Genomic DNA, 15972 nt, shown 5'->3' on the forward strand with positions numbered 1-15972 from the left:
CAATACAAACTAAGAACCACCACGCTTGCATTGAGTGATTTGAGTATTATTACCATTATGGCACTATCACAATATATGTTACATGAATTCATCCTAACACCATAAATTGGAATATGATTCTTCCGCAGTTATATACCGTTGTTTCATTTTGTTGTTCTTGCAAGTAGGCTTAATTGATACTTTGTTACTAATCACTAGCATTGATGAGGATGAATTTTTCTTTTCTTATTATTGGTCAGAAATATTTTGTTACCAATCACTAGAATTTTCAAAAAAAAAAGATTACATTACCTGCTTGGTGGCATACTGGCATGCTACTTCTTTAGATCTTGTAATAATAATGAACTGTGCTTGCCAAATCCATATATATACTCATCAGTTATCTTCTGATAAATAAAGCGCCTCAATGTTCTTAGTATGAATAGATTAAAATTTTTAGAAAAGTTTATCTATCTGCTTGGTGGCATGTTATTTATTTAGATTTTGTATTATAGTACATAAAATTGTGCCGGGGCAACATCACCTAGGAGCTATGAGGTTTCAGCCAACATTTGATGTCTTCATTTTCTTCTCACTTTTTTATTTTAAGAATTGGAAAGCACGTCCAAGGAAAGCATGCAGATAGTTTCACAAAGTAAGGAAATATTTTTTTTGAGCAACTAAAAGTAATAAGGAAAGATTATTAGGGAACATTGGTTGTTAGATAGTTTTCGCGTCTTGTTATCAGATTTGAAAGACATATCCAAACAAGAGAGAGATTACAAGATTAGATTTAGAAGGCACGTCCAATGAGCAAAACAGTATGCTTGCTGTTCTCCCCTTATTCCCTTAAAACCCAAAATAGGTAGCATAAAAAGTATGCAAAAGATGAAATATGTGCTACCAGCCTACCATTATTAATATGAATAAAAAAACTACTATTATTAAAGACGAATAATAGCATATACGGGGTTTGTAATCCATTTGGATCATAAGGTATACACTAAAGATAATCTAGTTAGACGAAATTAGCACGGGAATGAGAAATATTGTTATTGTAGTAATAATGAAACTATACAACATCTCTTTTTTTTAGTGTCATATGGCTAGATTAATTTGAAGAATAATTCATACCACCTTTGGCCTTAAAAAATCTAACAATGTCATTCATATGTTTGGGACTTAGCTACAAGGGATTAGGTGGAAGGAAAAGAGTTTAATACTTACATGTGTAAGTGCTGTTTGTTGGGCCATGTGGCTAAGCAGAAATGATATTATTTTTGATAAAGTGAACCCACAACCTTGTTTGCAGATTCTTTTCAGGGCGACATACTGGATAAGATTTTGGGCTTTGCTTCAGAAAGAGGAGGACAAGATTACTATATTAGAGAATTATCGAGTTTTGGAGTCCATAACTATGGAGATCTTCGCAAGAAATGGGTGGCGGTTTAGTAATAGGCTTCGTTTATAATAAGTTGTTTGCTAAATTTAGCTTTTTTTTCTTTATATATTTGGTTCTCTATTGTAATAATGGTCGGATATTTCACACTATGTTGTAGAGACCGGGATATTGAAATATTTTTTATCTAAAAAATGACGAAGGGCTTTTCTATTGTACCCTTTAATTTGGCTCCGATGGGTGTCAGTATTGCATCGATCTCATGGATCATGTATCAACCCAAGTTTTGTGCACCGCATGCAGCCCGTCACTCCCTATCGCTATCATCAGTTCATCACCATCACCTACAATGCATACATAGTTTTTGTCCGCAAGCCACCCTCCGCCGCACTAGCCGAGACATGATAGATGAAAGATGAAGCAGCTCCACGAATAAAAACGGATCACCCTCTCATGAGCATAGAATCGAATGACGGGGAAAACTGAAATGTCGAGCAAGTGATAGTCGAAATGTGAGTTTACGGCCTGAAACCAGTGTGATTATTGTAAGAGAACTAGAATGGCTAGGGTGGTAACGGATTGTGGCCCGCCATAGTGCTCTCTTCACGATCAAACTTGTATTTATATAAATTTAACTCAAAATCATATAAAATTAGACTTCGACACTTTTAGAATCTGATCCTATATAAACTAAAATTTAGAGCCCTTTTCAGGTGCTAGCATGACCTGCTCTCTTCATGCACGCCACACATACGTAATCACGATATATCCTATCACTAAACTATAAATGTTTAACGAAAAGCACTTAGGCCTTGTTCGGTAATACTGGATTCATTCCAGAGATACGTGAGTCCGGGATATCCATGAGTCCTGGGGAGCAGAATCACTCCCGTTCTCTTGTTATATCTATCATGAGTCTATTTTATTACAATTAGTTCGCGATCCGAAATAAATCATGATCTCTTGTTTTATCTATTATTATACCTAATTCCTGCTCGAAATAAATCCAATATAACCAAACAAGACCTTGGGGTGTTCTTATTTGCTTCCGTTACAGTGCCCTTACTACTGTTTTTGTCTCCAAGATGTTACTGTAGTTCGTTAGACATTTCATCTTCCTTTTCTTTATCCATGTCTTTCCTTTCTCTTCTCCACACATTACCCCTCTCATGAATCATCAATGGAAGACTGGGACCTGATTAAGTTTGTTGAAACAGAGATTAAGCTCACTGGAGTCCTATGAACAGAGGGTAAACATGGAAGCACCCTCCCTGTCTCTCTCTCTCTGTGTCAGTGCGCGCGCGCGCCCGTGTGAGGATGAGGACGAGGATGAGGGCCGTGTTCGGATGGGACTGAGAATTTTTTTATGAAAACTTTTTTTCACTTTGACTACTAATTAGAGGTATTATATAAAGTCTAATTACAAAAAAAACTTACATAATTATGGTACTGTAGCATATACTGTAGCTAATGAGGTCTTTGACCACATGATTAGAGAACGGTTAGAGAAAGGTACTGTAGCATTACTGTTGCAAATCATAGATTAATTAGGCTCATTAGATTCGTCGCGCTAAACTGTACTCATCTGTAAAAAATTTTTGCAAATAGTCTTCATTTAGTGCCCCATGCATTGAAGATTCCCAAATTGAAAAATTTCTCACCTACCAACCAAACACGACGGAGGCCGCACTTCAAATCAAGGGCATAGTCAAGGTCAACAGAGAGCTCGCCAAAAATCGGCACTAGATTTTTACGAAGTGGTTCTTTCGCTCAAAAACCACTTCGCTCAAAACATTTGTTTGTTGGCATTATTTGGTTTCCGTTTTTTTTCCTTGCACAAAGCAAAGGAATTGGGTGAATAGAGGTGGCGGGTGAGAAGTGAAAACGGAACTGGTGAAGGTGAAAGGTTTTAAGTGAAGGTGACCATGCATAGCTGGAGATCCTATCAACCTTCAGGTGAGAAGATGAAAGTTTTCCAGCCTGAAGGTGGCCATGGCTCGGGGCCTTTGCCAGACCATTTTGGTGAAGCCAAGCTGCCATGTATGTCGATGAATTGGAGCACAATATTTCAAACGGGGACACTGCAATTCTTTAGCAAGCACATTAAATATGTGTTGTGGTGGTGTTTGTAGATTGCGCATGCATGTTTATTGTGACTTTATTTAGTTTATTTGTTGCAACTTATAGATTTAACTTGCTTTTTTGCACTAGTATCCCAATCTTTTTCATATTTTTCTATTCAATTAATCTGATGTTTAGAAATTTTAAGCTAGCTTTTGCTCTCCAGCTGTTATAGATAAATGTTATCTATAATATTGCTAGAGATGTTGTGCTACATTCAATCCATAAGTGACAACCTTTGTGACAGCTCTATACTTAGTTATCACAAACACCACTCTGCGATAACTTTTGGGGCTATAAGCCGTTTTGTAGCGGTAGTGTTAGAAGACTTTCGTCTATAAAAACTTGATGTGAAGAGGTAGACAATCTCCCCGCTTTGAATTAAGAAGGAAGCAGGGCTCGATCCTGGGTCACCTAGCTGAGAGCCTGAGAGCTCGAGCGAACTCCACTAACAGTAGCCTGCGAAAGCACTAAAGACTTTCAACTATGACATATCCCAATCAAGCATGTGCATATGTGGATGCCACATAATATCATAATGTGTAACTTTTAGAAGACTCAATTCAAGTGATCGCATGGAATACAAATGATAAAAGTCTTCACGGTATACAAAGAAGATAGTCGAAACCCATAAAACGTTGCATACATGCTGAGATTTTTGTCGCAAATGGAAAAAAGGTTTCTTTAGATTTACGTTATGTTTTGTTTATGTATAAACTACAATCTTCAAAGAGTTACTCCCTCCGTTCCAAATTATAGGTCATTTGACTTTTTTTCATCCCAAATTTGACCATTTGTCTTATTCAAAATTTTGTGCAAAATATCAATTCTTTTTTTGGCTTACTTCATCAATACAAGTTCTTCAAAAATGAGTTAAATTTGACTATATTTTCATAAATTTTTTGAATAAGACGAGTGGTCAAATTTGGTATCAAAAAAGTCAAATGACTTATAATTTGGAACGGAGGGAGTAATATTTTACCCGCAAAAAAAGTTAATATTCACATGTAGCTCGAATTGTTACATGCCAAATCATTTGATCTCCAAGGAAACGGTACTGCTATCTTCGAAGGACTCATTTATAATTCAAGTCGCGTAATTGTAAATTCTACAGTAGCAATTTGTGCATAGAGTTTGTACCTGGATAATAAAATGTCTTGATCACCTTTTGATCATAGAAACTTTTTTGACAAGGTAGTTGTAGTACTTGACATTTTATTATACAAAAAAATTAATTTATAGTTTTCTCAAAGAAGGGTAATTATGTTTTTGTAACAGTCTTTGCTGATAAGTTTTGGGTTACATCAGGGTTCATTCCATGCATCTCAAGTTCTCATGCAAAATACAGCAACCCCAATCCAAAAGTACAGCCTGAAGTTTGGTTCGGTTGTCAGGATAAAATAAAACAAGCGATCCAAAGGCAAAGCCCCTCCTTCTTGTTTTCATGCAAAATGCAAACAACTCAGTTTACGAATTCTCCAAAACCTCAAGCCCCTTTCCGCAAAACGCCCTTCCTCCTCCTCCCTCCGTTAAAAAAACTTTCCCGTTCAGAGTAGACCTGGTCAAACGTCAGGTCGGGTCGGGTTCGGGTCGGGTCAAGGTCGGGTCACAGGTCGCATAGGACGGCCCGCGCCCGACTCGTACCTATCACCGGGTCGGGTCGGGTTGGCCCGTGCACCTGCGCGGGCGTGTCGGGTCGGGTTTTTTCGGGTCGGGTCGGGTTTTTGGCCTTTGGGTCGGGTTTTTCGGGTTGGGTCGGGTTTTGGGTCAAAAATCACGGCTCGTGCCCGGCCCGTTGATTGTTGCGGGTTAAAAAATACGGTCCGCGCCCACCCACTACGTAGCTCGAGTCGGGTCGGATCGGGTTTTTTTCGGAGAGGTTGGGTCGGGGTGACCCGTGCCCAGGTCTAGTTCAGAGTCGCTGCGTTTTCCTCCCCTCCCCCCGAATAAGACCAAATCCCTCCCCGTCCTCGCCCTCCCCACACCCCGCATTATTCTCTCCCCCAAATCTGACCCTCCCCTCGTGCGAGGTCGCCTCACCCACGACGCGACGCGATACGCACCACACGCGAGGTGTTAGGGTTCCGCGTCGGCGGCGGCGGCCATGGAGGACGCGGCGGCGGCCCTGGCGGCGGCGAGGGGGCGGTGGACGCAGTGGGAGGAGGAGGTGGTGTCCAACGACCGCGGCCGGCGCCTCGTGCACTACTACCTCCGCGGCGAGGGGGGCGCGAGGGAGCTGGCGGTGGTGGGCCGGGAGCGGAGCCCGCGGCACATGTCGTACGCCGTGCAGGGCCGGCTCCTGCGCGCGCTCGCGGCCGCCGCCGGGGCGGTCGCGGTGGCGCCGTCGCCGTCGCGGTCGCCCCAGGCGGCTGGGTCGGGGGCGGACGGCTGCGGCGCCCCGAGGATGTTGCGGTCCAGGCGGGAGGTCGTGGACTGGCTTTCCTCCCTCGTTTCCGGTAAGATCCCGCTCCCCTCCCGGGTTGTGTTTTTGGCCGATTTGGCGGTGGATTCAGGTTATTCTGTTTGGGTCTCTCCTGTTTTTGGCTCGATTTGTTCCGCTGGAAGGGAGGAAGCTTTGCACGTTGCGTTTTGCGTTGAAATTTCGCGTGTTTTTGCCCGTTTTTGTTCGGATTCCGGGCGCAGAGACGCCTGTTTGGATGTGTTTTGTGCCGTGAATGATGAGTTCTTGTGGTTCGTCGGCCTATGTTTGTGGAGGGCCACGTCTAGGACTCCCTGGCTCGTTGATTTGTTCGTTTGGATTTGGGCGCGTCTCTGGTTTCTGTGCCTCGACGATACCCCCCCTTGACTCTCCGTCTCTTCTGCCTATTTTGCTCGTTCTGCCGGACGAAGGAGGAACGCTTTGCAATCTTCTGCCGTGCTGAGCGGATCTGCGGTTCTATGCGACGCGACGTCTGTACGAGATTAGGTTCTAGGTTGAGGAAAACCGTCGTCTTCCTCGTATTTTGTCTCTTGATTGATTCTGGAATAGCTGTGGCTAGGCAAAGCAGGGGCTTTACTTTCATTTCCTGCTGTGTCTGGCCTTATTTGGCAAGAAGAGATGACTTCTTCCTCGTATTTTTTCCATTTGGCTGTTGGGGATTCTGAAATAGCGGCGGCTAGGGAACACGGATGCTTTATTTGCATTTCCTGCTGTGTCTGGCCTGATTTGGCAAGGAAAGCCGCCCTCTTCCTCGTACTTCTCCACTATGCTATTGTGGGATTTGGATGTAGCAACTTGCTTTCTTCTCTTGTTATTTCTGTCCAAATTGCAATTTTCGTCTTGGTTTGAATTGATTGCTTTCTAATTTTATTTGGAAGAGGGAAGATCTATTCGATTTCTGTACTCCACTGCGTTTTGTTTCACCAAACTTGCTTTGCTACCGAGGTAATAGGGCGCAACTGTATATCTTTTCGTCTCGTAGCGTTGGAATTTCCGTGTGTTTCCTTAGCTGTCGGCAACTTTCTGTTTATTCGAAGCGGAATTGGGATGCTTTTGGTTCTTCTAGAAGTGAATATGATCTCGCACGGTTTGTTCAGTAATTTGCCTGTGAAACTCACGCCTTCTCCTTTTCCATAGGATTATGGAGAATACAGGTGTGACCCAGTGGAAACAGCTGCTGGCTTCCTTTGGTCCAATTGCTTAACCTTGGCATTTGGGAATAGAGATAAACGAAGCAGCAGCATGAATGTAAACTCAATCAGGTGCTGTTTCGATCTTTCTTCGTATGGCCTCCCCTGAGCCATCTATGCAACCAATCCATAATTCCATTTAACATGTACTTAAACCACACCTCTAACGTTCCTGCAAAAGATCTCTCCATTTCTCTGAAAAGCAACAAATTGTAGGTGAAAATGATATGTGTGGATTTGGGCTGTGTTTTATAGAATAAAGTGTTGTTTGCAATTGTACAAAGGATTTGGATTATCCCTGACTGAGAAGCTTCTCGCAAATAAATGTGCTTTCCGCGTTTTGTTCTGGGGTTTGATGTGGTGATTTGTGCTTCTCATCGGTCGCTCTTTCCCTTCTTCGGTTCCATTCCTTATTATTCTTTGTTTTGTTTGCTGTGCTGCCTTTGTCTTGGTGCAGAGTTGTTTTCTCCATTATATTGAGGTTTCAATTAAAGGCTTTCTTGGTGATTTTCTTATTGTGAATATTGAATTTGCAGGTTGCAATTTTGGTTATTCAACGTCTAATAGATGGAACGGAAATTCGTATGAGGACAATGGCGTTAACTGCCCTCAAGTTACTGCTTCAAAGGTATAGAAATGTTTTGGAATAAAATATCTTGCCTTTCTTATGTCTGGGAACCATCATTAATTCACTAGCAATTTACTCTCTCTAATGCATTTTCTTTTACGCCTCTTCAGGATGTTTCTTCTAGGGAAATTTCGAAAGATTTCACATGGTTGGGTTCTGCTTGGTATTGCCAACAGCGTTTGAAGCACTACAAATCTTTCTGCCGGAGGGGAATCACCATCTCGGTATGCCCACTCACTGTTAATTTTCATGATCTTTCTTTTATCTCGGTATGCCCACTACAAATCTTTCTTTTATCTCTGCTCTTTGCTCTTCTTCATGTATAACAATTACTCTTCTAACCTTTCCTGAAAGTCAGACATAAAACTGACCCCTTGGAAAAAAATGCCACAGTCCTGATTATTATATGGACAGTTCCGTTAGATAGAAATGGATAGATTTTGTTGAAGATATTAGATATGGTTCTTTTACTCTGTGACAAACGGTTTTTATTCTTCTAATTATTCTTACTTTGAGATGATATTAAGGAACTTTTGGCATTATAGAAAGTTAAAAGTAGATGGAGATCTGGCACTGATATTTGTTCATTTAACTTCAACTTTTAAGTCTGAACCGTTGTTGATATATTCATGCTATACTTATAGGTGCATAGTTTTGTATACATCATGAGTGAAGAGATGAAGAGACTTATTGCTTATGTGGAAGATCTCTACGTGGATACAAATTCATACAACATGGTCAAGGTGCGATGGTTCGACAAAGTTGATGAGGTTGGTGCTCCGTTGCCCATGGATGTAGATGACAGAGAGATTTTCCTTTCTCTTGGTCATCAAGATCTCAATGTAGAATGCATTGATGGATTGGCTGCAGTCCTGAGCGCTCAGCACTACGAGAAGTTCAAGAACAGTACCAGATATAGCTTGTGGCAACCTTATTTTTGCCGTCGGCAGATTGATGATGATGAAATCAAGCCTTTTGACATCACACAACTTCAAGGGTACTGGAACCAGGAAGTACTTAGGATCATGTTCAATGCAACATCCTCTCTGAAGGTGCGTTTCAAGGTCCCCAAATTTGGGTCCAGCCCAGATGGAGGGCTGAAAAGGAAGCGTGATGCATTCAATGAAGATGCGAATCCAGAGAAGTTCCTTTGTTCTGGTGCTTCTACATCTAGTTTTTTGGGTGACAAGCACTTGTATCCTGGTCGCCATGTGGAAGTTCTATCTCAAGATAGTGGTATAAGGGGATGTTGGTTTAGATGCTTGATCCTGAAGAGGCGTAATGATAAAATCAAGGTGCGCTACCTAGAGCTTGAGGATGCGGATGAGACTGGAAATTTGGAGGTGTGTTATGTTCAATTCTCTACAACTTTATTTACTCATTCATGCAATGGACATTTGAACTTAACTTTGAGCTAATTTGACTCTGCAGGAGTGGGTTATGCTAACGAGAGTTGCTAAACCTGATCACCTTGGCATACGTTTCCTTGGAAGGCCAATGGTTCGCCCACGACATGTGGAAGAATGCAAGAGCGCTTGCTTTGATGTTGGAGCCATTGTTGATGCGTGGTGGCATGGTGGTTGGTGGGAGGGAATTGTGTTGCGGCAGGGAGATAATGGGCGTCTGCAAGTTTATTTTCCAGGTAACATTACTCCCAATGGTTATGGGCATTCTTTTATTCTGCATAAACATCAGTAGCACAACGTTAGCATATTGAGGCCTTGTAGCTTACACTTTGTATGTTATGTACCACAGGAGAAAAGCGAGTAGCTGAATTTGTCCAGGATGAGCTGAGGCATTCCCTTGAGTGGGTTGGTAACAAATGGAATCCTTTGAAGGGAAGAAAAGACATCGCAAGCAAACTGACCTCCGCTGCAGACTCTGAAAGTGAAGATTTGATTCAGAAACAAATTCCACTAGATTTCAATGTGTCTCCAAAACCAGAAACACACCAGCAGGGCCTTCGATTTGATGAGAGGCGTGATGAAAAATCTTCCATCAGCAAGATATCACGTGATAATAAACGAGTCTTCGCTGACCTTACAAATGTTTTGAAGCATGATAACTTGAGGTGGAGGCCAAGGAAGCGCAGTAGAAGATCTTGCTCAAGAAGGCAGTCAGACACTAGCAGCGGAAGCAGCAGTGGAGACATGGACTCATCCAGCCCTAGTGGAAGTTCTGGTCAGCTTAATTCAGTGCCTGACGAGGAGACATGCAAGAGCAGCGGAGAGCAGCGTTTTATGGGTGTGCCTGTGCAGGTTCCCAATCTTGTGATGTCCAGATGAAATCCAACTCACACTGTTTGAAGGCTAACATGATATGCTTCTTTCTTTCTGGAGTTTACCCCAGCCTTGGCGAGATGTGGTTTTGTGCATCCCCAGGTTACCTTGCCACCCAGATCCAGTTTCTGGAGTTTTGAAGGCTCGTCTGTTCTGAACTTCTGATCAGTTAGATGTGAAGATGTCACCAAAGGACCAGTATACAGCTTGTATGTATGACTGACCTAGATAAGTTTTTCCGGTTCTCTATTATTTTCTAGTGGTGATAGAAGCTTTGTTAACGTCATGCTTAGTAGGGGAAGAATGGCTGAGTTTTGATTCCAGTTTTAGAGCTTTCAGTTTTTGACAACCCTAGGCTTTGCTGTTAAATTTGTTCATCCAGTCTTGTAGCTGTGGTGCTTCTCACATAATGTTGTTGTGTTTCTGAAGTGACTCCTGTACTTGTACTGAAAGAAATCACAAAATGGTTCGGTTCAGTTTTTACCTGTTTGGTACTTGTCGAATTCTGTTGTCACATTGCTGTGGACTTCATTTTGCCTGATTCTATCTGTGCAATGGAATGGTTGTGAAATATGTTTGTGGAGTAGCAGCAGGTGGCAGTGCTACCGCTGGAAATTTGCGGCAATTGGTTGGTGTGAACTGTGAAGAATCTGATCCTGCTCTGTATGGCAACTAGGGATGCCATTGGCAACGGGGCAACGGCAGGTTTGACAGGTTTGGCTTTGCCGATGGTGTTGGTAGCCTACTCTACTCGCTACTGCCGCCGGTGCCATTCTGTTCGCCCTCCTCTGGCGGTCAAATTAATCGATACTCACGGCGTTTCCAAGATTCCGATCGTGCTGTCCGATTATGGTATGCACAAGAGTCCAAAGCATGATTCTCCAAAAAAAAAAAAAAAATCCAAAGCATCGTCACAAGGCCGGCAGCCGGCTTCGGGTAGGAGGAAAGGCCAAGGGGTCAGAAAAGGACCGGCATACTCGTACGTGCAAGGCAGGCAGGCAACTGCGTGGATGGGTCAGAATCTGATTCGACTCGTTGAGAAGATGATGCTTGATGGTTGCCTCGACGAAAGCACGAAAGCTAGGTATCAATTCAAATCCCCTTAGCCCCAGCTGCCTTCCCACTCGCTCACTGCCCTCGCAAACCAACTTCTTGCGTCGGTCTCCTTCAGGACCACCTCCATCGCCGGCGAGGCCAGGTCGATCGCCGCCGCCGGCCGTGGTCGAGCAGCTGGGAGATTGATTGATCATTGATGAGCGGCAAGGTAACTGCTAATCATTCACCATGGTGGCCGACGGTTCCCTCTGGGAGTGAATGACAGTGGCGTTTGTGATGTTGGGCGCAGTTCTACTGCATGACGGTGAGGATGAACATCGACTGCAACGGGTGCTACCAGAGGATCAGGAGGGCGCTCCTCCACATGCAAGGTCAGCAGGAAAAGAAAAACCAACCAAACGGGGGAGGAGAACCATGATGCTTCCTCTTGATCAGAAATTCAGAAGCAACTTGTTACTGATCTGGTTTGTCTCGGAATGTTTGCCTGATGTGATGACGATGGTCACGAGCTCGGTGGTTCGCCCATGCCTTCTCCTTGGCCCTGCTACATCGCTACCGGTGGCGAAAGTGCACACCCTTTTTACCTTAGAGCACAGTGTTCGCCACACCGGAACCAACAGCGCAACCAGCTGCAAGCTCACTCTGTTACTGAACCCCCAACTAACCACAAGGACGAGATCCGGTGCAGAAGTCACTGCGGTTCTGATAATCTCTGTTGGATGGAGAAAGATCGTTGAGGACTATACTCTGGTAGTCTGATGAACGCGCTAGAGAGAAGGACCGCGACGCGACGGCAGGGTTTATGATCCCGGACCTGCACATCAGCACATGCTCGGTGCCCAGCCTTCCAAGGCATCCAGACCAACAAGGTGACCTCTGAAAACGTAAGTGCCAAGATAACGAACGAAGAGATTAACTGAAGAGAACGAAGTGTCTGATAACGGATTCGGTACTGAACTGAAGTTGATACCGTGAAGACGAAAGGAAAGATCATTGCGCAATCAGCGCCACGAGCAATCGCATCTGTGATCTGTCGCGGCGGCGGCGGCGCGGTGGTGCGAGCCCTCACCTGTCACCAAGAACTGGTGCCCACTGGCCACCAAACCATAGCAGCCGTCAAGCCCGGGGCGCAGCTGCCGTTCTGCTCACCCTCGGCAGGCACCAGCCGGGCATGGTAACTCGGGGGGGTTTCTTGGAGTGGCGTTAAAGCCAGCAGAGGTGGATGGGCAGCAGTGCAGGTGCAGACACAGAGAAACCAACGAACCCATTCACTCGCCGGCAGAAGCTGTGGGTTACCGGCCTGGACAGCAAGTGTTTCCGCACACACGTACGCCCCCCCATCTCATGATCTCATTCTCATTTCACTCCCGTGTCCCGTCCTGTTCCTTCTTTTGTCGCGGCCATTGAGAGCTCGTCGGCACGGCGAGGAGCTTCTTCTCTATCCCCCTCTTTCGCCGGTCCATGATCGGCAGCGACAAAAGATGGGCTTGGGGACGAAGTGCGTCTTGCTCCTCCTCTCTGCATCCCTCATGCTCCTCCTGCTCAACTTCCAGGTCCTGGATGGGGCGCTCCGTCTGGGGACCAATGAGCGCTTCGATGCCGGTGTCGTCGTGGCAGTGACCGGCCATGTCGCTTCCGGTCTCGGCTCTAGGTTCAGGATGCTGGTGGGCTTGGATCACCGTCGCCCACGACACCTGAGGCATCACAAGAGTTCTGCAACTCCGGCTCCGGCACCTACAACAATGGCTCATGAAGCAAGAGCACCACCAGCTCCAGTTCCTGCTCCTCTTCCCCACACAAGTCACAGCAGGGCGCCACTCAGAAACCACGGCCACGTTGCTCCAGTGAGAAGCGTGGAGCGCAGACTGGGTGGCAGAGGCCACAAGAGGCTCTCGAAAGCCGCCATCGTGGCTATGGCTGCGGTTGGGGCGTGCCTGCTTGTTCTCGGAGTCGCCATTGCCGCGGTCTCAATCAGGAGATCAAGGAAGCTTCAGAGGAAGCCATTGAAGCTGTCGTTACATGGATCCAGAGCTCACAGGTCGCCTTGTGCTACCATGAAGGTCAGTTCCCATCCTAGCCCGGATCTGCTGTTCCTGAGTTCTGCTGTCCAGTGTCAGGTGGACTATCCAACCCTCAAAGAATCTTCAGAATGTAAGAGCTTATCCGCTCTTACCACTCCCACAAAAAGTGCGGAGTTAATCGTAAGCGATTGTACTGTGAAAACCAACGTCGACTTGCAGTCTGACGAGGCTGATTCTTTCCATTCAGTACCCTGTTCTCGCTCGTCAGGTGGCTCCATTGAAGAGTCACCACTGCAAATCTGCGATAAAACTGTCACATATCCTCCATGTTCTCCACACACAGATGATTCACCATCTGGTTCATCATATCAATCACTATCACCAGATTTTAGATCTCGATTCTCTCCAGCGACTCCAATTTCAGCAGCTTCTGATCGCAATCAAGAAACTGCAGAAACAGCCAGCACTTCTGGATCCATGGCACATCCTGAATCCCCACGAGGTGAGCAGGACAACTCAAATCAGTTCATGAATTCATCCTCAGGATACGGAGCTACTTGCAATGCTACAGAGATCCCACCCTCCAAAACAAGCACAGCATTTAGTGTGTCAAATGAAAAATTCAATTTGGATTCTAAGGAGACCTCAAGGAGTTCAGCTGAAGGGGCAAATTTCAAACCATCCAGTCCAACGAATGTACTGAAATTGCCACCACCCCCTCCGAAATCACCGCCACCCCCTCCACCGCCAAACAAACCATCTTCATCTTCAAGTCTTAAAGGGCAGAACTCTGGCCAGCCTCCTCTCCCACCTCCATTACCGATTCAGGTGCAGGTTGGCAAAGATGGATTACCCCTTCCAAGGTTGAAACCTCTGCACTGGGACAAAGTAAGAGCAGCTCCAAACCGCTCCATGGTGTGGAATGACATTCAGTCAAGTTCCTTTGAGTTCGAGTAAGGCAATTTTAGTATTCTCATTACTAGATTGTCATTGCAGTGCCTATTGTTGCATTCTTACAGTAAACATGGTTATGCAGATTTGATGAGCAGATGATCAAGTCCTTGTTTGCATACAACTTTCAAGGCCCAGCAAAAAATGAGGACACCACGAACAAGACTCTATCTACCAGCAAACATGTTATTGAGCACCACAAACTTCAAAACACTACCATATTGTTGAAGACCTTAAATGCAAGCACTGAACAAGTCTGCAATTCAATAACAGAAGGTATATCTCCATGATATTTGGATTCAAATTTACAAAGTTAATGATGGCCAGATGAACCTACTGCTTTGTTTTGACTATAATAGGTACTGGATTATCCGTGCAGCAACTGGAAGCTCTGGTCAAGATGAAACCATCCGATGAAGAAGAGAAAAAACTGATGGATTATGATGGGGACATCAACATGTTGGATCCAGCAGAGAACTTTGTCAAGGTGCTATTGGCAATACCAATGGCATTTTCAAGAATTGAGGCGATGCTGTACAAGGAAACTTTTGATGATGAAGTTGCTCATCTCAGAATGTCCTTCACATTGATTAAAGTAAGTGGAGCCATTTCGATTAATATAGAAAATAGGAACATTCTATTGAAGGCTACAACTATTTCTGTGTTTACTAGGGAGCCTGCAGTGAACTAAGATCCAGCAAATTATTCTTAAGATTACTGGAAGCAGTACTCAAGACAGGGAACAGAATGAATGTTGGAACAATAAGAGGAGGTGCAAGTGCTTTTAGACTCGACGCACTGCTGAAACTGTCAGATATACGTGGAGCTGACGGAAAGACAACCCTCCTCCATTTTGTTGTCCAAGAGATGGTAAGATCACAAGGATTAAAGGCTACAGATAAGATTGGTGGGACACCTCGACCATGTAACGCCACACCAGCAGGGCGAGAAGAGTATTTGGAAATGGGTACAGAATTTGTGTCTGAGTTAAGTAATGAGCTTGTCAATGTCAAGAAGGTAGCAAGCATAGACCTGGATACCTTAAAAAGTTCAATCTCCAATCTTTCACAAGGATTGGCTCAACTAATTAGGCTCATCAGAAAGGACCTTTCCTGCAATGACAGGAACCAGAACTTCCTACATTGCATGAAATTGTTCCAAACTCATGCAGAGAATACAATGCAGAAACTCAATGTCGCTGAATCCGAGGTCCTACAGCAGGTCAGAGAACTCACAGAGTATTATCATGGAGAGGTTGGCAAGAACGAGTCCAATCTCCTCCACATATTTGTAATCATGAGAGATTTTCTTGGTTTGCTAGATAGGGTGTGCCGAGAGATGAGAGGTTCAAAGCACATCCAACATCTGAACATAGTCCTTCCACTCAGGTAATACTTTGATGATCAGACTTCAGACTAGCCAGCTTAACATTAACAAATTAACCTTTTTGTGTGACTGTGTGTATAGTTATTAGATTGAGATGGGTTGCTGGGTTGGTATCAACTATGGAGAGTTTGTACATGTGCAGAGTTGTATTAGAATGATGTTGGGTTGGATTGCATGGTTTTCAGTTTGTTAAATCTACTCACAACCTAACACTGAACAACTTATGTGTCTTGGATGTATAGCCAATTGTGATCCGCAAACATATACTATGTATGCCTTGCCAGTAAGCTGGACAAATTTCAAACTGCAAAGGCAGTATGCCATTACACTTCAAATTGGTCTAGATCAATTTACAGGCTGGTCTAAATTGATAATATTTTAATTAATTTTAAGGATTGAAGCAAATGCAGTTATGTTTTCCCCTAAATATATACTGAGAGAAGGTTGGATTATATCATCTTGTAAATTTAATAAAATGTGCTTTCCAGCAGATAAGTGAAACAGGGATATAAATCATTATAT

The 15972-nt window shown here is 44.2% G+C and overlaps 2 protein-coding genes across 2 annotated transcripts; both read left to right on the forward strand.

Moving 5' to 3' along the window:
* The first annotated feature begins 5464 nt into the window (after nt 1-5464).
* On the forward strand, nt 5465-10530 carry LOC120712421. The gene is made up of 6 exons (XM_039998200.1): nt 5465-5955; nt 7666-7757; nt 7868-7981; nt 8402-9100; nt 9189-9399; nt 9513-10530. Exons 1-6 carry the CDS (start codon nt 5604-5606, stop codon nt 10040-10042), a joined length of 1998 nt encoding a protein of 665 aa, XP_039854134.1. The 5' UTR covers nt 5465-5603; the 3' UTR covers nt 10043-10530.
* A 121-nt stretch (nt 10531-10651) lies between these two features.
* On the forward strand, nt 10652-15670 carry LOC120712420 (formin-like protein 9). Its single transcript, XM_039998199.1, has 6 exons — nt 10652-11120; nt 11208-11300; nt 11382-14066; nt 14150-14340; nt 14424-14659; nt 14737-15670. Exons 3-6 carry the CDS (start codon nt 12574-12576, stop codon nt 15454-15456), a joined length of 2640 nt encoding a protein of 879 aa, XP_039854133.1. The 5' UTR covers nt 10652-11120; nt 11208-11300; nt 11382-12573; the 3' UTR covers nt 15457-15670.
* Nucleotides 15671-15972: the final 302 nt, after the last annotated feature.

Source organism: Panicum virgatum, chromosome 6K (assembly GCF_016808335.1).
Source record: "Panicum virgatum strain AP13 chromosome 6K, P.virgatum_v5, whole genome shotgun sequence".
Classification (NCBI taxonomy): Eukaryota; Viridiplantae; Streptophyta; class Magnoliopsida; order Poales; family Poaceae; genus Panicum; species Panicum virgatum.

What these genes read in the sequence shown, in the direction of transcription:
- LOC120712421 (XM_039998200.1), top strand. Translation starts at nt 5,604, where the DNA reads ATGGAGGACGCGGCGGCGGCCCTGGCGGCGGCGAGGGGGCGGTGGACG. An exon ending in GCTTTCCTCCCTCGTTTCCG is followed by an intron (nt 5,956 to 7,665) that starts GTAAGATCCCGC and finishes TTGAATTTGCAG; the next exon opens with GTTGCAATTTTGGTTATTCA. An exon ending in ATGAGACTGGAAATTTGGAG is followed by an intron (nt 9,101 to 9,188) that starts GTGTGTTATGTT and finishes TTGACTCTGCAG; the next exon opens with GAGTGGGTTATGCTAACGAG.
- LOC120712420 (XM_039998199.1), top strand. Translation starts at nt 12,574, where the DNA reads ATGGGCTTGGGGACGAAGTGCGTCTTGCTCCTCCTCTCTGCATCCCTC. An exon ending in CTGCAATTCAATAACAGAAG is followed by an intron (nt 14,341 to 14,423) that starts GTATATCTCCAT and finishes TGACTATAATAG; the next exon opens with GTACTGGATTATCCGTGCAG. An exon ending in TGTCCTTCACATTGATTAAA is followed by an intron (nt 14,660 to 14,736) that starts GTAAGTGGAGCC and finishes TGTGTTTACTAG; the next exon opens with GGAGCCTGCAGTGAACTAAG.